The sequence below is a fragment of the Sitodiplosis mosellana genome, unplaced genomic scaffold (assembly GCF_009176505.1).
Source record: "Sitodiplosis mosellana isolate CC-2019 unplaced genomic scaffold, AAFC_SMos_1.0 Smas_scaffold_6102, whole genome shotgun sequence".
NCBI classification, from domain to species: Eukaryota; Metazoa; Arthropoda; class Insecta; order Diptera; family Cecidomyiidae; genus Sitodiplosis; species Sitodiplosis mosellana.
The window spans coordinates 307,691-330,246 of record NW_022601343.1 but is presented as its reverse complement, the minus strand read 5'-3'; the positions used below and the strand labels follow the sequence as shown (position 1 = coordinate 330,246).

The following is a 22,556-nucleotide window of genomic DNA, read 5'->3' as shown; positions in this document are numbered from 1 at the left end:
GAGAGAGAGAGAGAGAGAGAGAGAGAGAGAGAGAGAGAGAGAGAGAGAGAGAGAGAGAGATAATCAAACCAGATCTATTGTGTGTAACAAAAGTATTCTTCTTCATCTCTCTTTCTCTCTCTCTCTCTCTCTCTCTCTGGTTCTCTCTGGTTCTCTCTGTTCTTATTCAGCGACACAACAGCATAGGTTTGCTACTAATTTACCTTTTGCTAAGCTGGATGGGGATTTTTGTGCGAATCTCTTCGACAATGTGTTATGCAGATTAGACTGGCCATTGCATTGCCTCTCCGATTGATGAATGGTGATAGCGTTCAACTTGTTCGAAACACATTTATGAAGCCGATCATTTTATTGGCTGTTTTCAACTGGACATTCTTCGTTCTTCATTGAATCGTTTGATTGATCAACAGTCATTCACCCATCCCAATCGTGGTGAATGGTCGGTTTAATTTTTCGTTCGACTTGATTTTTCATTGTTTAGTCGATCTGAACAACAATCATAGCACATAATTACACAAGGTCTTTTGATGAGCTCAACGTACAGAATTTTTTTAAAATGAAAATGCCGTCAGCGCTTCTTCTTGACGAGAAATAAAACCATTATGCTCGAATCAATAATTATTTTAAGTAAGATTTTAGTCACATCTTCTCTCCTTCGTTAATCATCATTTTTAATTCATATCCGAAACCAGTAGATTCTACTTAAGAATTAGTCCAAATAAAAATACGACAAAATCGTGGAATCGATGCATAAAATAGAAAATACTCAAAGTTCTTACCGGTTACGGACTAACCAAAATTAGTGCACAGGCGTCCACTACGACGTTTTTGTTAGCGGTCCTCGCGTCCTCGAAGATTTTCCAAACTAATCAAAATGTTCTAATTTTTTGCCGGGTAAAATTTAAAAAAAGATTAAAAAAAACCGGTAAAATATGAGAAAAAAACGAAATCAAAAATTCTTCAAGATGAATAGCTCCATTTTGAATTTTACATTGTTTCGTTTATGTCAGCTTCCTTGGACTTGATATTAGCGACTCAAATATAAATGTGGAATATTTCACTGTTTTTGACTATAAAAAAATTATTTATCTGACAGGAAGGTCGTTGCCGTTTTCATTCTGTTAATTCTGCACACGCAAATTCCCCAAGAATCAAAAATAAACTGTCTTCATCAGAAAAAACTGACGACAGTTCTTCCTAGAAAGTATACAGTAAGCGATAATGAATATAAATCATTCCAGATCAGATAAATTCAGTATCCTACTGATTGGATAAGCTTTAGTAATACAATTCTCATGAAAGTGTCGCTGAAAATAGCAGGTGGAAATACTTCGCTTGATAGAATGATTGTTTATCAAAATAAAAAAAATTGGATCGGCAAATTCAACGAAAAACATGAAATATTTATATCTTCTAACTTATCAGTTTGGATTGTATTTCTCTTATTTCGTCATTAAATTTCGTTTTAAATAAAATGTTGAACAAAAAAATGTATTCGTTTTCCGCGAGGGAAATTTGTGCACATTACTAGCTCAGAATATTGCGACTTGTTTTTTTAAACAACCTAGCACAATCTTAGGTCAAAAGTTGTTGTCTACCACAAATACTGTAAATAACAGGTTGAAATTGTGCGTCAATTTCATGGAAAACCTAAATCAAGAACAAAAACCAAAATTCGACAGATTCTGCGAAATATTTGCAAATTCAGAGATTGTCCAAACCAACAACAGTTTTAAAAAAAAAATAACGAGCGAAGACTTGCACAAACAACAACTGAGGATTTTTACCCCCTTGGTTAAAAAAAAAATCAAAACTTTTTTCCGCTTGAAACAAACTGTGGATTAAACATCCATTGGCTCCAAAGATGTCATTGGCTGAACTCTTTCTTATCTTACGTAACATTTTTGGCCGTACAGTTTGTTCACCGTCTGAATTCTAGACTGACATCAACAAATGAACAGTTGACCAAAAGCGTTTTAAATTGCGGTAGCACCAAGCGCACAACAGACAATTTTCAGAATTGTCAGCTGTAAACATATGTAATCTAACAGTAAGTTGTGTCAAAAATGTCCAAACGCGACATAAAACACCGCTTTTTTCCACATCGATTCGGTCCACATCAGTGCCGAGTTAACCAAATTTGGTGCCCGAGGCAAAAATGATTTTGGTGCCCCTTGCAATTTTTTCCCGTTATATATAGGGGGAGTATGTGTAAGTTGACCCACTTTGTAAGTTGACCCACCCCGCCGATTTTGTATTTTGACCGACAAATCGTCAATTTGGCTAGTCTCAATCGATTTAGAAACGTCAAAAACCAATATAAAAGTAGTTTCCAAGAGTGAATACGCTTCTTAAACGGCTCGGATCGGCTCATGAAAAAATTTTGCAAAAAAAAAGCTATTTTTATAAAAACTAAATTTTTTCGGACCATCATCAACTAGACAATTTTAAAGATATCAGCAAAGCCAGTATAAGCTTTCTTTACTAGTTTTTCGTATATTTTCATAATCCGAAGTCATTTCACAAATATCATTACATAGCGAAATTCTTTCCGTGCATATTGAAATGTCGACCAATGTTGTAAGTTGACCCACCCGAAAAATGAGACAACTATTCAGCGTAAGCACTCAATATACGAGATTCATTGAATTTTAATGAATTTCCAATCGTTTTTAGACTTGAAAAACACGAAAAAAAATCCATGAAATATGAATAAATAGAGAATATATATTTTTTTACAATTTCTATATTTTTCTACATTTTTTCATTATTTTTCGTAGTTGTAAAGACCAAAAACGATTGAAAATCCAACAAAATTCAATGAATTTCATATATTGAGTGTTTATACTGCATGTTTTTCAAAAAAAAATAGGGTGGGTCAACTTACAAAGAAAAAATTTTGTTGCCAAAAATCAGACCTCTTAGAGAATTGACCGAAATATTTTGTTTTTACAACCATAGCTAATGAATTTCCCCATCAAATTGTAGCTTTTTCGGCTCTCTTTCCAATGATATATCAAGTGTGCATTTATCTTTATTCCATAAAAAGTTATGACTAAAATGATTAGTGCGGGTCAACCTACACATAATTCCCCTACAAATAATTATTGATAAAATGAACGTACATATCGAATGCGAGAGGCAGCGAGCAATTTTTTTTTTAGAAATACCATTTTTTGGGGGGGTAAACCAAAAATCGTCCTAAAACATACAAAAACCGTACTAAATTTTCCGAAAATCGTACTCAACTTTCCGAAAATCCTACTAAATTTTCCGAAAATCGTACTAAAGTTTCACAAAAATCGTACTAAAAAATCACACAAACTACGTGAAAAGTTACAAAAATCGTACTAATTATTTTTCCAAAAATCGTACTAAACTTTCCGAAAATCGTACTAAATTTTCCGAAAATCGTACTAACTTTTCACACAAATTTCATCTGTTTTTTTACCCATAAGACCATGTCAACTCATTTTTTTCCAACTTGAAATAGGTGTCATTTGATAGCTGGCCCCAAACTCTTTCCAACGATACCCAAAAGTCTGGAATTGATTGACTGGTTTTGGCACAGTGACCATTGGAAGGGAAGCCATTTTTTGATTTTTCAAAGGCCGGTCAAGGCTTAGATGGCCCGTGTACTATGGCAGTTTGATACAATCCACGCCTAGAGAGCCAATGTAGTTTTTCACTCACTCAAAACGCAGTGGAAATTAAAGCCGTTTTTTTATTTTGCAAAGGCCGGCCAAGGATGGTACAAATCAAAAAGTGGCGGAACAAAAAAGTCTAAATTTTTTATATACTTCAATGCCTGGAAGTTTGAAAAAGATCGGACAGACAGATACACACACACACACAGACAAAACGATTATCTCAGAATAGTGGTGGGAAAAACTAAGAATTCCTCTCAATTTTCAAATGAGATGATATTTCTGTGGAGGCGGTTGGCCGATTCACAAGTTTGAATGCATTTTCTGGGCCTATGAGCCAGGGGCTTTCTAGCGATACTTCATTCATATCAGATGCCCACTTCGAAAAAAATGTTTCGAAATTGCGTGTATATATAGGTGAGTTAGACTTTCAGCACTAGGGTGCTGTGATTTAAAACTCACGTCGAGACCAGAAAAAGTCATACTAAAAAGTCACACATAGTTACATAGTTTAAGTTTTTCATGGCTAATTGATACATTTATTTAACGGCTTTAATTTCCACTGCGTTTTGAGTGAGTGAAAAACTACATTGGCTCTCTAGGCGTGGATTGTATCAAACTGCCATAGTACACGGGCCATCTTAGCCTTGACCGGCCTTTGAAAAATCAAAAAATAGCTTCCCTTCCAATGGTCACTGTGCCAAAACCAGTCAATCAATTCCAGACTTTTAGGTATCGTTGGAAAGAGTTTGGGGCCAGCTATCAAATGACACCTATTTCAAATTAAAAAAAAAATGAGTTGGTCTTATGGGTAAAAAAACAGATGAAATTTGTGTGAAAAGTTAGTACGATTTTCGGAAAATTTAGTAGGATTTTCGGAAAGTTGAGTACGATTTTCGGAAAATTTAGTACGGTTTTTGTATGTTTTAGGACGATTTTTGGTTTACCCTTTTTGGGGCACCAAAAACATTTTTGGGCCCATTTTTGGCTGCGTGTTTTCTTTTTCAGATTATAAAAAAAAAAATCCCATGCTTGTGGTGCCCCCAAGAACGTGGTGCCCGAGGCAACTGCCTCATTTGCCATATGGCTAACTCGGCACTGGTCCACATACAAGAACTATCCACGGTTTCTTTCTTTTTTTTAAAGTTCGTCAATATTTATTTCTGATTACAATCTGAGCAAAACAAATTCGTATTATATATTTTTCTCACATTAGTTGTTTTTTTTTCCTTTTTCTTTTGGTACAATTTCTTTATAAGTGATTATACGATTGGCCAGAATTTGCTGGCACTGCGACTAAATGTATCTTATTGTACGGAGAAACGGTTGTTATTTTTGCCATGAACGAAAAAAAAACTCGAAAAAGTGAATGATTCCCGTTGTTAGCAGAACTGGGCATATGTCACACGAACTAATGAAGGGAACAATTTTGGTTGAACTAATTTTTTGCTCAAACTTATGTTAAAGTAATCGAAATATTGCAGTTGCATAAATGAAAAACAAATAATAAAGCGAACATATACAATTCAAGCCTTTCATTTCCATAATTTTTTTAATGGGTGATTTTTTTTTGTGCTGAAATCATTTCGATTGAGAGCTTGGGAAAACAAAAAAATATTAAGGGAACGTAATATGAATGATTGGATTGTTTGAAAAAAAAAGTTATTATGATTATATAGCGCTTGGATTCATTTTCGTTGACATTTCACCGCGAGCGCGTACATTTGACGTTTTTAAGCATTTTTATCTTCTTCCATTGGTGTATCTTGTTTGGATTCATCGGATTTCTCTTTCTTTTCCGCATTTTTGGCATTTGAGCTGCTTTTCTCGAGTGCTTTGACAAATTGCTCCAAGTCACCGGTATTCGCTGCAGCAATCGCTTCGGGATTCAATTGGAATTGCGATACGACTGGACCGAGTTGGCCGGACTGCAAAGCTGTCGAAAATGATGACAAAGCTTGTTGGAATTGCGGCGATTGAATTGTTTCTTTCAATTGAGTTTTGGCATTGTCCGACGATTCAACGGTTGGTAAATGCGCAACTAGTCTAGCTAAAGAGATTAGAAACGAAATTCGAATTTGTTTTTGGTCAATTTTTTTTGCTCAAAGGCATACGAACATGATTAAATTGCATTGAAAATATTTACTTCGTTCAGCTTCGCTTGAAGTGATTTTATCAAGAGCTTCGGAATTGATCGCACTAGCTAAATCGATGGATCGGCCACTGGCAGCAGTTCCATCGCCGCCACTTCCTTGCAAACCGGACAGGAAATTTTGCAGATCCGACAAAAGCACCTTTTGACCAGTACCTGAAGCAGTAGTGCCACCTTCACTCTCTTCCTGACCATTTCGTCGACTCGAGGCGGTTGTTGTCTTCTTCGGCGCTTGAGGTACCTGTGACATTCCAAATGTGTGCTCGTTAGTCTTTTTCGGGGATGCGTTGACAGGTCAGTTTAAAATAAGACGCCAAAATACTTACATTCGAGGCCAATGTTGATGTGGCTGGAGTAGTTGGTGAATTTGTACTGGCAGCAGTGGAGCTGGAGGTACGATTCCCTTGATTTCCTGATCGTGGTGTCGAGCTATCGGACGAACGGCTGCAAATTTTATACGAAATTTTAGATATATTTATTCGAAAATCGACAAATTTTGTTTTTCAAACAATCATGACTCACTTTATTGAGCCTAGAATATTACTGAGACCACCCATTTGGCCAACACCACCAAACAATTGCAACAATTGTTGTTGTGACATGTTATTCAGCATATACGATAGGTCATTTCCATCGTTGCTACTATTACCGCCGCTACGATTGGTCGATAGGCTGTTGACCGAGGGCGGATTATTCATGACTTCATTGATGCGACGACACCATTCTTCGTCTTTGTCCGGTTTTGGTTCTTGCATCCAGAAGAACAATCGGGCCGATGTTGATTTAAATTTCAGCAAATAGACACGGCCAGTTTTGCACTGTTCGACACGTTTGAATTCACAATCGTCCGGGAAAATGATCAGATCATCTTCGACTTTATTTGTCGTACGATTTTTCCAGCAAAAATGAATAAGACCATCATCAGCTTGGTACACATACAGCAAACCTTTGCGTGTATCAGGATGAACCATTTTGCCGACCATGGACATACGACCAGCACGGAATTCCACCAAGTGACGATTGCCGCCTGATGAACCCGGCAACGAACTGTTATTTCCTTTTTATTCAAAACGAAAAATTCAAATTAAATAAACTGTTTTTTTGTCCAACGAAATCATTGAATTTCGATTCAATTTCAATTTTTATACGTCGCACTTACCGAATATAGGACCAGCCATTTTATCTCTTTCTATTTAAAACACGAAATAAAAAACACTCTCGTCCAAATAATCTGAATCAATGTGCAGCGAATAACTATTTGGAGTGAAATGAACGACGAAATGTTCAGAACAAGGAATTTTGTTTATATTTTTCTTTTGTTTCGTTGTTCATTCAAGTAAAATGTGCCTAATTTTTCTTCGACTTTCTTTCAAAAATTGCAAATCATCGATGATATTTATTCGCTTTCATCCCAGAACCAATTCAACTATTCACCACCATTCAGCTGTCATTCTGTACTAAAATGACATAAACAAACGAACCGCAATGAACATCATCGAACGATACAGTGGTGAGGTGAATTCATATTGGTTATTTTTCGCTTGATTCGGGAGCGGTTTTTTGTAGGAAATGGGAAAAATCGTATTTTATTGAAATAATTATCGAATTTTTAGGTACTAAATGCACAAAATGGATTTATAGAGATTGAATTTATGCCTTTAAACGCATTTTTGATACTGAAAAAAATGCAAAATATGCGTACTGCCATCTAGTGGGGTAACATGGAACCACACATATAACTGGTATTTAAGACTCAAGAATTATCGTAGAAAATTTAAAAGAAAATAATTGTTTTTTTTTCTCTTAAATAAACAGTGAATGATTGAATTTGATGAAAGTTCCAGAACAAAAATTTGGAGAAAATAACCAAAATGGTTTAATTTGACTTGCAAAAGCTTCAATGTAAAAGTGGCCACTGATTTCCTTGTTGAAAGTTTACCAATATTTCAGAAGAAAAAAGTGACATAGTAAAGAAAATCTTTCGGGAATTTTAATTTGTTCACTGTATTTTATTAAATTTGTATTTACAAAATAAATCTGCTAATCATATATATTTGTAGATAAATTATATCAACTTATTCAGAAGGTTTTTTTTATTCAATATAATAATACTTATTTCAACTGATTCCTGTTTGGTAAACTAAGAAGAAGAAAAAACAGTGAAATATAAATCATCTTTTCTGAATCGAATGTAAATACAGTAAAAAGTCGATTCGATGACATTTCAGAGGCCGGCCCACATGTATGTTAATGTTGTACAATGCTTGCACTAATAACACCAGCCGAAAGTACGTAAAAGCCATAATTTGTTCAGGAAAAGCAATCGTTGTACAAAACATCAATAATTCAATTTTTTTAAAAAATAAATGTTACACTGTGTAAGTATGGACAAATGTGTAGCTTGACTCAGTGATGGCATTTAACGGTATATCCAATTTAAATGTTAGACACATTGAGTGATGCATTATATATATATATATATTTGCTCCAATTGAGCGGCTTCTCCATACGAATTTGGCCGAGTTCAAGTATCAATGAGAGTTTATCTAATGTTTTGTGGTAATGTTTTATCTAATGCGTATTTGAATGGACAAAGAGAAACAAATCAACAAGATGAACAAATAGCATTTAATTCTAGAACGCATGTTGCACGCATTTATGCTGGAAAACCGAAACATTATTATCACATTCAGAGAGAAATAAAGTCAATTGGTAAAAAATCTGCACATGCAATCTGATTGATCTAGATTTTGAGCGGCGTTCCACCTGTTCCTATCTTTGATTGGCTATTTTTTTGTATGTTTGTTGTTCGTAAAAGGTAAAATTTAAATAAGTTATGCCCTTAGCATTTAGGTTTTTATAACTAAAAATCGTCTTTTCCCATGACTTTGTCGATCCAAGGCACAAATTTCTGAATATTTGTATACACGCCGGGTACTGCGAAGGAAGAAAAATCAAATGTGTTGAAATACAATCACGAAAGCTATTTAAATTTTGCATTTTTTTTTCATGTACTTACAGTGTTCTCGACCGCATCCAATACCCCATGACACAAGGCCGATTAGGGTTTTGCGTCCATCTAATGACATTGTCAAGGGTCCCCCAGAATCACCCTGGCAACTGTCTCGTCCGCCCTGTTGACACAATATATCATCATCAGTTATTGAAAATTGAAAATATTGACGAAGTCAAATACGGTACCTCTTTGTATCCGGCGCAGAGAAAGACATCGTGTATTGTTTCTCGTCGGCCAGCTGCTCTAAACCATCGTTGGCATCGATCATTCGATATTACTTCTACATCAACTTCCTGTGAATTCATCATTGGAATTTATTTTAAATATTTTCCACCATCTCATTTATCTTTCTAGCTTTCAAATTGGAAAAAATAGAATCCTACCTGTAGAACAGATGGTACGGTACTTTGACCGTGTCGCGTACGACCCCATCCAGCGACGGTGGCTTTTTTGCCAACAAGTTTCGATGCTTTTGGTGGCAAACAAACGGGTAAAATGTGCTGTTTAAACACCACATTTCGATCGAGTTTCACTAATGCAACATCGTTCTGGAAATCCGTTGGCGAATAATTTGGGTGCACTTCTTTCCGTTCAATGCTGTACTCTTCGTGATTGAGTCGTTCTTCCTGATCTCTGACATCCCATTCGCCAAGTCGTACTTTCATATTGTTATTTGGAGTGGTGGCCACGCACTGTAAAGAATAATCAAATAATCAATCGATTAGAATACCACCACAGTTTGACTGATGAGTGCCAATTAAGTTTTCATGCATGTACTTACATGAGCAGCCGTAACTACCCATCGATTGGAGACCAATGCACCGCCACAGCTGAGTTTACGCGATAAAAATCCGGATTTAATCAGAGCCGCTTGCCATGGATGGCTTCCAAACGACGTTGAATGGCCGCCGACAATTCGATTGGCCCTTGTGTACAATTCGCCACAACCTATAGACAAAAATAGCCAATTGAAATTCGATTAATTCGAATGCATTTCGAACAGCGTTTCTATTTGCGCTGAGTGTGTGATTGAAGCGGTGACTTTTCGTTGTATAACGTGTGAAATTGAAAAAAAAGAAAAAGAAAACGGTGCTGATCAATTTAAAGCATTTTGCAAATTGTGTGTGAAGACGTGCGATTTCTACTTTTACTCTAGCGTGTTGGTTTTTTTTCTATTTGGTTTTGGTGTAATAGTGACGAGAAAGAAAATCAAATAAAACTACAGAGAAAAGTCTCCCGAAAAAAAAACAAAAGAAAGCTCAAGCGAACGAAGAGTATTTAAAATGTGCGAGAGACAAAGAGAGATACAGAGAGTGAGAGTGAGAGAGGCAAATACCCTGGAAGGGCCGATAATCGTCACCAGCATATGAGGTTGGTTTGTTATTGGAAAAGTCACCAAAATTATTTGTGTGACTGAATACAGCCGCTTCAGCTTCTGAGCCAAAACCGTCTTCGTCGACAATGCCAAAATGCTCGTCAGGATGAACTAATGGATAAAATGAAATGTGATTGGTTTCATGTTCCCAGCTTGGTTGTGGACGTTGGTGGTGTTGGTGTTGTTGGTGGTGGTTTTGTTGGTCATGTTGACTGAATGTATATGTATTGGTCGTTGAAGTGGTTGTAGGTTTGGCTGGTTGTGATGGTTTGGGATATGTGTTGTAAAATGGTTTATATGGACGGGGACGTTCGGTGGTGGTTGTTGTTGGATTTGGAGGATAATAGCCGAGTAAATGGATTACGTCACCTGGAATATTTTGGTTGTGTTTGTGTGAGTTGAGTTTTGGGAATTAATTGTTACTATCTTCGAATTAACATCGATTGGATTTTCGGTTTTCGCTAATGCATTCGCTAATCGATTTAAAATCTATTGCTGCACCATCATCACAGTCGATGCAATCTCCAATTTCGCGGTTAATTCACTTTATTGGTTGGGATTTTGTTGTTGTGTTTTTTTGGTTTTGTATTTCAACAAAGGAAAGGAATCATTTCTATGGATGTGATTTGTGTTTCTTTTCATCGAAATTTAGTCGCTAAAACTTATTATGTGACTAATTGAAACCGTTTCAATGAAACGTTTGGTTTCTTCTCTATTATTCAAAACGTTTAAAAGTTTTTGTTCGATAGCGACTGATGAGAGAATGAGACGTTGAATAAGGTAAAAAAACAGCTGAAATTAGTTAAAGTCTTATGTTATCTGATACAACACGTTTACTTTTTTTTCTTAGCTCACCCCGAAAATACAATGCAAAGAAATTACAATATCACTGAACTCTCGGTAATCATTCATTTCAATGTGTTTCTTCGGGATTGTAGAATTGTGTTCGTTCATCACAAATTCAATTGATTTCTTTTGCTTTTCACTTTTGTTCAGCGTGCACGCGCTTGCGCTCATGCTGCATGTTCAGTTCGGTTTCAATGCTGTTATTCATTCAAAGTGTGATGATCAATTTACACATTTTTCTCACATCAACACAACACATAAATAAAGCAATTGAACGAGACTCAAGGGAACAACATAAACGCCGATCGATGCAGTTTAAACGCTCTTTATTTCTCTCTTCTAATCGCAATAAATGGACGTTTATCGACCGTGTACACCAAAAGAAGAAAAAAACTTAATAATAACAACGAAAAGTGCACAATGTATTACCCCGAAAGCGGAATTGCGTGAACGTAAAATTCTTTGGTGATTCATTTTTTTCCTCGTTCGTTGTTGTTTTCACGTTTTGTTTTTGTTCACACTCTCTCTCGATTTGAATCGTTGAAAAGTTCGGACAAAATACTCGAGTGACGATTAGATTTTCTTCAGTTTTCTCTTCAATTGACCTAGTAATCCGAATTTCAATCAGATTAGGTCACAATCGCCGCCAATATTCGTAATAATTCGTTCATCAATTTTTCCACTAGCGGCACATGGAAGCTGCCACTACTGCCGCCGCACTCCAGTTTCACTTGCTTCCATTCTCTCAGAAACTTCTCTGTGCATCGACACCAACAACAATAGTAACGTCAGTAGTAGCAGCAACCAAATCCATTGGCACTTTCTTCAGCCTCATCGTAAAAGTCCACTCTTTCATGCCATATTTACTGAACGCTCGAATATGTCCATAAGAAAAATGAAATCACTTCAAACGCAATTTTTTTCTGTTTTCACGGACAAGAACCAAACTTATGAATGAAAGAGAAAAAACCGAGCATTTGAACAACGGTTACAAATTAGAGCACGTCACATTTGTTTCATTGAAAAACATCAAATTCTCACAGACTCTTGCTAGACCCATAAATCTTATAGATTCGTAAACATGCTCAACGACCACAAAATCGTTCAAAGTTCAAACGTGGAACTGTATTATCCTGCCAAGACTGTGGACGACGAATGGAATTGGAGATCAAATTATACTTACTCGCATTTTGTACCAATCCCTGCGATGATGATTCCTGATGCAGATCTTTGTCCACACAACACGACCATATCATGCCGCCCGAACATGAATCCACCGGTTTTCCGCCAGCCAACACGCATGATATGCTCAGTCCGCACTCGAAGCGTCTACCTTTGTATTTGCACGTTTGCGGTATCACTGGAAGTGCACGAACCGCAGCCGAAACATAAAAATAAAACGAGATGCGAAACAATCAAATTAAAAACAAAATACACAAATGGAAAAATTGTGATGTTGGAACAATGAACTTTAGATTAAAATTAATAAGACAAAGATAAAAGCAAAATTGAGACGCAATATAAAAATGTGGTAAATGGATTGATGGTGTCAGAGTTGCTAAATGAATTTGAAGAGAGTGAAAAAAAACGCTCACGCACACACACACAGAGACAAAATGTGCTAAGGGGAAAATGATCTTATATAATACGCTGTGGCTGTGTGTTGATTCATTTAATTCACGGCTCGTCTCGGAAACTTAATTTCACTTCCTGTCCACAGACAGAAAAGTCACCGCAAAGAAAGCAGTTTGAGAAAGTAACACTCAATTCAATTGGTGTGTGTGTGTGTGTGTGTTGTTTTTCTCTTCTTTTGGTTTCACGCTGTTTCGATGCGTTAACACAGTCCACATAATATGCACAGGGAGAGAGAGAGAGAAAGAGACATCGGGTCGATCTATTTGCGATACGATAATTTCCAATGGTCTAGTTATTTGTTTTACTTTTGGTTTTGCTAAATTTTGCGCATTTATATAATTCAAGCATTGAACTTGCCATCGCGACGTAGTGCAAAACAGTAGCCCAATAAATATTCGACCGATGATCTGCGAAAATGTTCGCCTTCAAACGATTCGCGCCCAGTCATTGTCGATCGAATGTATGCATATATGCAATCAGGCAATTGCAATTTTTTATTTATATGCTTTCATGGTACAGTAGTTTGAGTGTAACCACAGCCAATGCCACCAAGAAGAAAAATGAAAATAAAAGAAAAAGAGAAAGAAAAAAGAAATGCTGCCGCCACCGCTGCTTTTGCTGCTGCAAAGGAGTTGTGTGGACTTGCTTTGGTGAACATGGTGGCAAGTCAATCAGAAGATAATCGCCGTGCTATTATTCAATTTGTAACAAGTGAAATGAGAAAAAGTCAAGCATCTATAGAGATTTGTATTTTTTCTGTTATGTTGTCATTTTTCGGTGCAGATTGCATGCGAATGAAATAGAAATTACTTAATAAAACTAAATAGAAAAATTACACGATTTAAATTTTCTTGCACGCATAATAACCAAATGATTGTGTGCGCGCCTTTTGAATATATCAGACAAATGAAACAAAGCAATCAAAAGACACATCATGCGAGAGATGGACTCACAGAATTATGCACATTACGCACACCCAAAGCGCATGGAAATGAGAGGAAATCAACACACACACACACACACACACACACACACACCAGAAGAAATAGCAAAATTGCATAATGGATGATGGCAGAGAAGAAAAACCAAATTCACTCGCTCCATTTTCATTTGATTAACCATTCTTTGCATATTCATTTGAACCGAAATTCGAGTAACAAGTTCGAAGCATTGAATTGGAGTTGCTGGTTTTCTCATTGACAAAGAAACACACAAAAAAAGCGATATACACAGCGTGCGCAAATCACTGCGCCAGTATATCGCATCTGATGGGAAAATCACGGATGAGTGACGATTTCTTTCACTTCTTTCTACGTTATTATTAGTGTCTGTGTGGCATCAGCAGCAGCAGCCGCAAGTTTATTCGATCATAAAGCATTTCATTAACAGTGATGACAAACAAAAACAAAAGCATATGCTCCAGCAAATATTGTGAATTGTACACGTAACAAAACGTCAGCATACTTTCATAACTCTATAAAGCGTGTGTGCGTGCAGCGGTTTCATTCAAATTGAATTTGCGCGTGGATTTTTGTCTTTCTTTCTTTCGCGGCGGTTGCTGTTGCTTGTCCCAGGGCCCTCCAGCTCAACCGGAGAAAAGATTAATCGGCAAATAACCGACCGTGTGCTCGGGTGCATGATTTACATAATTTTCTTGAAATGCTTTTTTCTTCTTCTTCTTCGTCTTCATCATTTGTTCGCAAATGCCCATTCAAATGTCATGGTTACACATAAGAATGAATTACCGATGCGAACATAGTCTTATTTGTTTCATTTCCACGCAAATTTGTCTTCAATTAATAAATGCATATATATATATATATATATATATATGAGTTACATAAAATGTTTGTCTTCACTTTAAAAGTGGCTGAGAAAATTTTTATTGTTCGACGCATTGCATGGAATGAAATCGCAGGTGTTTGGTTCGACATTAGCATTGAACTGAGCGAGATTTTATGCTCATTTATAATAATCCATAAACTTGCTCATTGTAATGGAATATAGCTCATAATCGACCCATTGCAAAGGGAAAAAACAGTTACTAGCTTTTGTGCTCATGGATTGACCTCACTCTAAAATTAATTTAAGGACATTCAGAAAATATCGCCTCTAAAACACATTCGACTGATGACTCTTCCATAAAAACTACACTTCTCCATCATAGAAAAAGCGTGATCTTCTGATCACACACATGATATGCCCCGTGGAAAATGCCCGTTTCGTTGTCAATTGAAAGTGGCAAAAAAAAGTTCAACACTTTTTGCACGCTTTGATCATGACACCTGGAATCGTCGCACAAGTATCGGTTTCTGTTTCGGTTTTTTTTCTATCTTTTTTTCTCTCTTCAGATCAGTAACGGGTTTCAGATCAAAGATTCGTTTGTATACCCGTAATTTCTGACTTTTTTGACCTGTCGATCTCGCGAAATTCAACACGCGACAAGAGTCCACTGTGACATTCATATTTTCGGTGTTGAGCGTATCAATATGCACGATAGCAGGTATACATACTTCGGCCCAAGATATCCATCAGCGAATTCGATGTACCATAGTAGCTAGGCTGTCGTTTGCTCAGTGCCTCGAGCAGAAGTAGCTCTTGCTCTTGTTGTATCGATGGTCCGGCGATCACAACACTGAACTTGAGACATGCATTCAAACACAATAGAAATATCACAGATTTTATTTGAAAAATTTTATGATCTACTGAGAAATGGAATTTTAATATATCAGGCACTATTATGAACATTGTTGCTAATTTTTTTTTAAATAACACTTTACACGCGTGCTCATACACGATTCGCCTTCCAAAAAATGAACGATAACACGGATCCGATGTAAAACGGGACTAAAATCCACAATCGATTCGATTCAACCCTGAATGAGCAACTAACACCAAACAGATCGATTTTCGTATCTCATTTCATTAGCCACTACTCATTGCAATGCTCATTCAAATACGAAAAAAAAACGAAGGAAATATTTTCCGAGCTGAAAAGTCGTTTGCAAAAATCCAGCAATTTGCACTTTTCACGATCAACTGCGAAATTGTGTGCCAAAAAAATCGAAAATTCACACGAAAAATTCGTTGGCAAAAATATGGTGTAGAATAGTCGCGTAATCCGTTATTTATCGCCTTCGTCGATGATGAACTTTCTCAATAAACTTTGTACACTTGACACACGAACTGAGTCTCAAACAAATGCTGTCCGATATAAACAAAGAAACGAAAGCGAAACCAACGACGACACAAATTTATCATCTGAACTATTCGGTTTCACGGTTTCATATCAACTGAATTCAGCGTGAATCCACGGCAAGTAAATGTGTTTTAGTAGTTGGTGATGGGATGCAGTGCACCTTTAATAGCACTCATTCTGCTTGGTCGTTTTACTCTTGCTCTTTCTCTCTCTCTCGCTCCGCGCTGCTGCTAAAAAGTGAATTTTTCGACGTAAAAATGTGTATAGAAAAATGAAAAAAATAAAAGAAATAAAACAACAACACCACCACTGGCGCACGAAGCATGTGCGCCCGTGAGTTCATTGTGTTTTTCTTTTGCTTATTTTGTTTCGTCTATTTCGTGTGTCGTTACCCGACAGTGCACGCGCGCGTTCATAAGAAATGTTGAGCCGCTTCTACGGCCACAGCAGCGGCGCGAAGAAAACGGCCTTAGAAGAGAAGCAAATCGATAGAGAGAAAAACGAAGAAGAAAAGAAAAAAAAACAATAAACTGAAGGCGACAGAGAGGAAAATCCAATGCTATGATGGTGTGTGCTTTCCATTTAGTTTATTATATTGTTGACATACCATGAATCGTTGTGGTGGTCTTTTGCACGCCATGTTTATTGCTGTTGTGGTTTGCTTCGATTGCCGAAGGAAACTCACACACACACCAGCCTATGTCATATATCGAGATGAATTTGACCAGAAAACCGATAGAGATAATTATCGTCAACGTCGTTCGAAAGGAAAGTGAAATTTTCTTTATGTTGTACCGCGCACGCGCTTATCTGTCTCTCTCGCGCCGCATGAATTGAGAGCAATTCAAACATCGTAATTATATTCTCTGAGATTAACAATAATCCTGATTTATTTACGATTCCTACCAAACCAAAATGATTCAAGTTCAATGTGCTTGCGATAGTAGATCAATTGGAATATGGTAATTATTGAACACTGAACCGTCCGATCCTTCACAGTGTGATCAATGCAAACAGTTTTCCATGCAAACATTCACATTATATGATCTTTACGGTCTTTTGAACAATTCTAAGTTCGTTTCGATTTCATCGAAGTCAAGCATCGTCCAAACGTAAAATTGTCATTTTCCAACGACGAAAAAAAATCGAAAGTCTGAAAATTAGTTTTGAACTAGGTTTTGAACGGGCGCATCACATATCTGTCAAGATTGTAATACTTTATGGCTGAACAAATTATAGGCTTTCAAATGATTGCTTATCGTCTAACTAAATATGGGATCTCTCATCTGAATATGGTTGCAAAGCAGAAAATTATTTCAATTATATGTATGTAAGTGTGTGTTTTTTTTCGTTCATTATCATTTTATCGAAACGCTCATCCGTGTAACGGATCAAAACATAGTCAGGGGGACGAGAGAGTCGCCGACAGCATAGCATCGTCACAATCGGTTGTGTCGCATATATTTAACATTTTAATTAATATGTATGTAGCGCGCACTGATTCGATATGAGGCTTTACCAAGTGGGTCGTGTCAAGATCACATCTCTTTTTTGCGAACTTTAATTTGTCACTCGAATTGTGTCTAATTTTTCTTATTACAAAAAAAAACAGCAGCACCACCAAACGTGCACACGAATCGAACGGTGAGTTGTAAGATGAAATTTGCGCGCGCGTCGCGTATTTTCACCGAAAAGCACAATAAACATATAGAAATAATTACGATCATTTGATATTCAAATATGATTTCAGTGTTGAGTGTGTGTGTGTGTTTCATACGAAACAGAATGAATATACATTTGACACAGTGTTGACGAAATGATGACACCTAGCGAGAATGATCAGTTTACCGAAAATTGCTCGGTGAGACTTGAGATGACGAAAATGACGATTCATATAAAAATTCGATGATTGTGACAGAAAACAAAGTGTTGCTGCGACAAACAGCAGAGAGAAAAAATCATAACCGAAGAAGTCATTCGATCTGTAAGTGCGTGCGTAACCCGTGTGGAAAATTTTTGACTGACTATTCAGTCGATTAATTTGGGACATTTTGACTGACCAAAAGTGATTGTCTCGAACAAAATAAGCAACTGCAGTTAACTTTAATCGCAAATCACTCTTAGTCAAAATGTCCCAAATTAGTCGACTGACTGAAAGAATAACTAACGTGATTGTCTCCATACAAAACGCATGATTTCAATCAACCTAGCCAGTTTTAGTTGTGTATCACTCATACAGTTACATACAACTGAGTGACTGTTAGTCATTTTATTTGCACACGGGAAACGCTTAATGCATATCAACCGACATTCTTCGATATGAAACGATGTAATGCTGTACCGTCGCCGCCGTCGTCGTTGAGAGAAAAAGAAAGAAATGTACAATGAAAAGAGAAATGAAAAGAATAAGACAAACGGAAGAAAGAAGAAAAGTCTTTACGAATATATAATTACATGGTTCGTGTAAACGGCGGCAGCCGCAATGCCAAGATAATTTCAAGTAAAAGTTGTGTTCAGAGCGATAAAATGTTTATTGCAAGCACCCAAGAGAAATACGATCTTTGGTTCACATTGAATGGCCACCATCACCGCAAGCAGCAACAACAGTAGCTATTGCTGTTGGCTGGGCTGTTTCTAAGATACACGAAATAACCTCGGATACGAAACCAGAAATCTAATTCTAATGAAAACTTTTCGCTCAGACCACCGGGTCAGAGTATGCTTTGGCTGCATTTTGCTGCTTTGACATGCGAATAAAAAGAAAACTCAACATTTTGTTTGTGCTGTGTATTGTCTGCGGATCGTGCAAGGGAATGCACGACAGGAACGACATTGCTGGTGGTTTGCCCGTAAAACAAAAAGAAAAATTTCTCGCACGTTCCTCGTCGTCTAACGTGTATTCGCCATTAATTAAGTTCGGAATGAACGAAGAAGAAGAAGAGGAAAAAACGAACAATGAAATGCTTAGTTTGTGTTCAAGAAGATAAACCCATCACTTTGCTCGCGCTCTCGTTTCTAAACGACTTAAGTCATCATTAAACAACTAATTTTGTAAAGAAAATAAACGCACCCAGTGAAAAAAAAAACACAACACCGCATAGTAGATGGCAATCGCAAAAATTTTGTTGTGTTCACAAAAACAAATCATATCACGTATTTTAGTACCAAGTTTTTGGTTTTTGGTGTTGTTTTTCTTCTGAAATTCGTACGACGACGACGACGGCGGCGAATGGCCAGAATACCAATTATTCAAAGTGGAGAGAATTCGTCTGTCTGACTAAATAGAAACTTTTGCTTCATGGACTAAATACTTTGACATGATTTCATGTGATAAGATGAGCGAAGGTGATGATATGATCTTGGTTGACTTTTATTTTTACTTTTTTTTTCGGTTTCTGTGCATCCAAATTTCGATTTCTAATTCGTGTCAACTCTGAATTTGATTTCGATGACACTCAGCTGGGCTGATGTGTGACAGATTGTGTACTTACATTCAAATTCGTCAAAAAATTTCGGCTCCTTTTGCATGACATCGGCCAATACGGCTGCATCGGTGTCGTTGAGTTTGGCGATGATTTCGTTTTTGATTGGATTTTCAATTGGTTTTGCACCAATTGGATCCAATTGCTGTTGCTTGGTGTGGTTTGGGTCATTCTGATAGCTTTTACCAAAACATATGCAAATGCAAACGCTTGATAGCACGGCAAATCGTAGCATAATGTTTGTTTTATTCGTGTTAACCGTGTCACTTCAAATGTTTATTCTCTATTTCGTTAAATTACCGAATAAATTAATTGAAGATAGCCGTCACAAACTAGTTGGATAAGGTACGAAATAGAAATCTATGTTTCTCTGTATGTCTAAATATCGTAATGAGTTGAGATCAGTCGGTTACTCGGCTGCAGTTTCTACGGAAATAAGATCAACATAATTCTGTGTCGTGTCTGAAATGGTCGGAGAAGGCATCGATGACATCGGAATTCTTCCCATTGGTGTTGTGGTTTCGATTTCGAAATGCAATTCTGTCGAAATCGTCATTCGATTTGTTTTTTTTTTGTTGTTGGAAGATGGAATATTTTTCTCTTCTTTCTCGCTTGTTGTTGTCTTTCGTTTTCGTTGGCTGTTGCTGTTGAGCAATAGACACACACTTGTCGAACGCGCGCGCACGGTTCAACTATCAGCGAACGCCACACACGTATCAAAACGGCAAAAACATAATTTCACTTTCTAAGTTGATTGAAACGAGATTTCTTCGGGCGAAGAAGGTGCGCGCACGCGCTCGTTTGGGCTCTGTATGTGAATCGCTTGGACGTGTTTGGATTACGCTAAATGCACACATGTATCGTCTCTCTTCATCGTTGTTGTTGTTGTTGCTTTTTTTATTTTTCAATGCTAAATGCTCTCTACGCTTGGAAAGCAGATTCGATGTGTGGGTACAAACGCTGCGCGTAGTTTTTTTCTTCTCTTCACTATATTTTCCTTTGTTGCTGGCTGGCTGGCTGTTGTTGTTGTTTCTATCTATTTATTTTCGCGAATATTATTTTTGTAACACACTAACATCAAAACGTATTTTTAGGAAATGGTGAGAAGTGAACAAGAAAACAGCGCGCGCGAAAAAAAAACACACGCAAAAACAAAAGCAACAACAAACAAAAATCATAAAAATGCGCTGAAGCGAATGATGGTTGAATGTAAAATTCTTCGGGAGTGCAAACAAGCTCAAGTTTTGCTCAAGTTTTGCTCAAGTCTATTAACATTTTTCTGGTGCTAGCGATGCCATTGAAATATTTGAATTTCGCGGTAAACTGAGCACACACACACACACACACACACACACTATGTTTTTGCTTCTACTCTGAACTAGGCAGGCCTTGCATAGTTTATCAATCAAAAATTGGTCTATTGCTACACATACAACTGCACACCGTTGATTAATTTGTTTTTCATGCAACCCGTCTTACGATACGTGGATTGTAGATGCAAGGGCAATGCCAAGCTGCAGTTCAATATCTCGCAGAGTGTTGGTGTTGTTGTTTTTTGCCGTTGCTGTTGCTGCTGCTGCTGCAATTGTGTATGGAATTTTTCCGCATTCAACAACTAGCACCGCGCACACAATTGATTAGTGATCGATGAACATGCGTTCGGCGAATAATGCCAATTTCTAAATAAATTCACCATTCAATTCCAATGTAAGCGCACACGTGTTTCACCAGTGGTCCATTGGCCGATATGCTCTTGATTATCAGTAATAACAATGCAACCGCTCGTACCCCGTTCTTATTTTCAATGTAACACTTTCATTGTACGGTGCATTTACTCATCGGAGATTCGGCGAATTATGCGTGGTGCTATTCTCTCGGTGACTGACTGACTGTGGCTGAACAATGTTAAATGTTGTAGGCACTTACACACTTGACCGTTTAGCACTGGCTGATCTTGTGTGTATGACTATCGAATTTGAACTGATATTCAAAAAAAATGCGCAACGATTCGAAAGTATCGAAATTGGTTTTGTGTGTCGGCGATGGCAGTTGCCGCTAGTGCCTTGGCTACTATCAATTGGGCACATGTGTGCGTACCACAAAGCTATCATTTTCTACACACGATATTACGCTCTGGTATACGCTTTGTTTTGTTGGGTGTTTTTTTTAGTTCGTTGTTGTCGTCTTCATCATCATCATCATCGTTCGTGCTCGAATATCGAATTGGCTGATCGGTGGTTTTTATTGTTGAGACTTATATTTTTTTTCATTTCAACTTTATTGAAGCCGCATTCACCAGACATGTGCGGAATGATTGCGACTTCGATTCCGTGCCAATTTCGATGTACAAGTTAGTTTGAATACACCAACTTTCCGTACCTTCATTGCCAAGAAGTTGACCGTCACACACCACCCAAATCTAACTAATCAATGAAATGGAAACGAGCGAGAGAAAAAAATGAAATTGAACGAGAAGAAATTGGTCAAAAGCGTAATGGCAATAACATGCATTGCCACTTCGATATAATAAATGTGTATCCGAATGAACGGTGTTCGGTGTGTGGCTTTTTTTTTCTTCTTCGTTGTCGTTGTCGTCGCTTGCTTGCACTATAAATTTCAGTTACACCGATCGCAGAGAAATGATTACACGTTTTCTTTTTGCCGCCGCATTGACAAAAGTGTCACCAGTACGCCGCGCACACTGAAAAGCTCCGATAAAATCAATACACTTTTCTTTCTCTCCGACGATCTTTTCGCAATCGGAATGTGAGAATACCAAGCTAGGGGGTAAGAACACAAGCGCTTGAGACGAATCCGTACGAATATTTGTGAATTCGTGTGATTGTGTATACGAGACATTCGCAGCGCAGTGAGTGTACAACAACAATAATAAAGCAACGAACGCATGAATATATGCGAATCTATGTGAATTTCACAACTTGGTCCTAGCCCCTAGATACCAAGATTTTACTTCCTACTTTACACGATACAAAGCCACATGGGAGAAAGAGAGAGAGAGAGAGAAAACTGGTCCAAACGCATTTTAAATGCATGACAATTGGTGCGCTGTGGCAACAAAGTTGTTTAGCCACTTCGATCCATTCCAGTTCATGTCTCATTACACTAGCAACAAATTTGGATGCATCACAGATCCGTTCAGTCCAATCGATGGCCATAATTGCTCTGTTGATTTGAGGAAGTTGC

General features: G+C 37.3%; 2 protein-coding genes across 5 annotated transcripts; both read right to left on the bottom strand.

Moving 5' to 3' along the window:
• Positions 1–4,773: 4,773 nt before the first annotated feature.
• LOC129573673 (proteasomal ubiquitin receptor ADRM1 homolog) lies at positions 4,774–7,259 on the bottom strand. Its single transcript, XM_055454530.1, has 5 exons — positions 6,959–7,259; positions 6,322–6,856; positions 6,126–6,243; positions 5,794–6,040; positions 4,774–5,697 (listed from the first exon to the last, which is right to left on the bottom strand). Exons 1-5 carry the CDS (start codon positions 6,975–6,977, stop codon positions 5,381–5,383), a joined length of 1,236 nt encoding a protein of 411 aa, XP_055310505.1. The 5' UTR covers positions 6,978–7,259; the 3' UTR covers positions 4,774–5,380.
• Positions 7,260–8,270: 1,011 nt separating this feature from the next.
• Positions 8,271–19,929, bottom strand: LOC129573672 (serine proteinase stubble). Of its 4 annotated transcripts, none has more exons than XM_055454526.1 (8): positions 19,362–19,927; positions 12,220–12,396; positions 10,152–10,559; positions 9,597–9,763; positions 9,199–9,507; positions 9,001–9,108; positions 8,819–8,933; positions 8,271–8,736 (listed from the first exon to the last, which is right to left on the bottom strand). In XM_055454526.1, the coding sequence occupies exons 1-8, from the start codon at positions 19,585–19,587 to the stop codon at positions 8,663–8,665; spliced, it is 1,584 nt and encodes a 527-aa protein (XP_055310501.1). In that variant the 5' UTR covers positions 19,588–19,927; the 3' UTR covers positions 8,271–8,662. The 4 variants fall into 4 exon arrangements, with proteins under 4 accessions (XP_055310501.1, XP_055310500.1, XP_055310503.1 ...); XM_055454525.1 differs by lacking the exon at positions 19,362–19,927 and adding an exon at positions 15,185–15,976; XM_055454528.1 differs by lacking the exon at positions 10,152–10,559 and having other exon boundaries at positions 19,362–19,929.
• Between the last annotated feature and the right edge of the window lie 2,627 nt (positions 19,930–22,556).

Bases quoted from the DNA above. Each gene is read 5' to 3' on its own strand.
- LOC129573672 (XM_055454525.1), bottom strand. From the start codon at position 15,419: ATGTTCATAATAGTGCCTGATATATTAAAATTCCATTTCTCAGTAGAT. The intron at 12,397-15,184 runs GTATGTATACCT...GTGCACTTCCAG, and splicing joins GATGGATATCTTGGGCCGAA to TGATACCGCAAACGTGCAAA. The intron at 9,508-9,596 runs GTAAGTACATGC...TATTCTTTACAG, and splicing joins GGGTAGTTACGGCTGCTCAT to TGCGTGGCCACCACTCCAAA.
- LOC129573673 (XM_055454530.1), bottom strand. The intron at 6,041-6,125 runs GTAAGTATTTTG...GGAATGTCACAG, and splicing joins CATCAACATTGGCCTCGAAT to GTACCTCAAGCGCCGAAGAA. The intron at 5,698-5,793 runs GTAAATATTTTC...TAATCTCTTTAG, and splicing joins TTCAAGCGAAGCTGAACGAA to CTAGACTAGTTGCGCATTTA.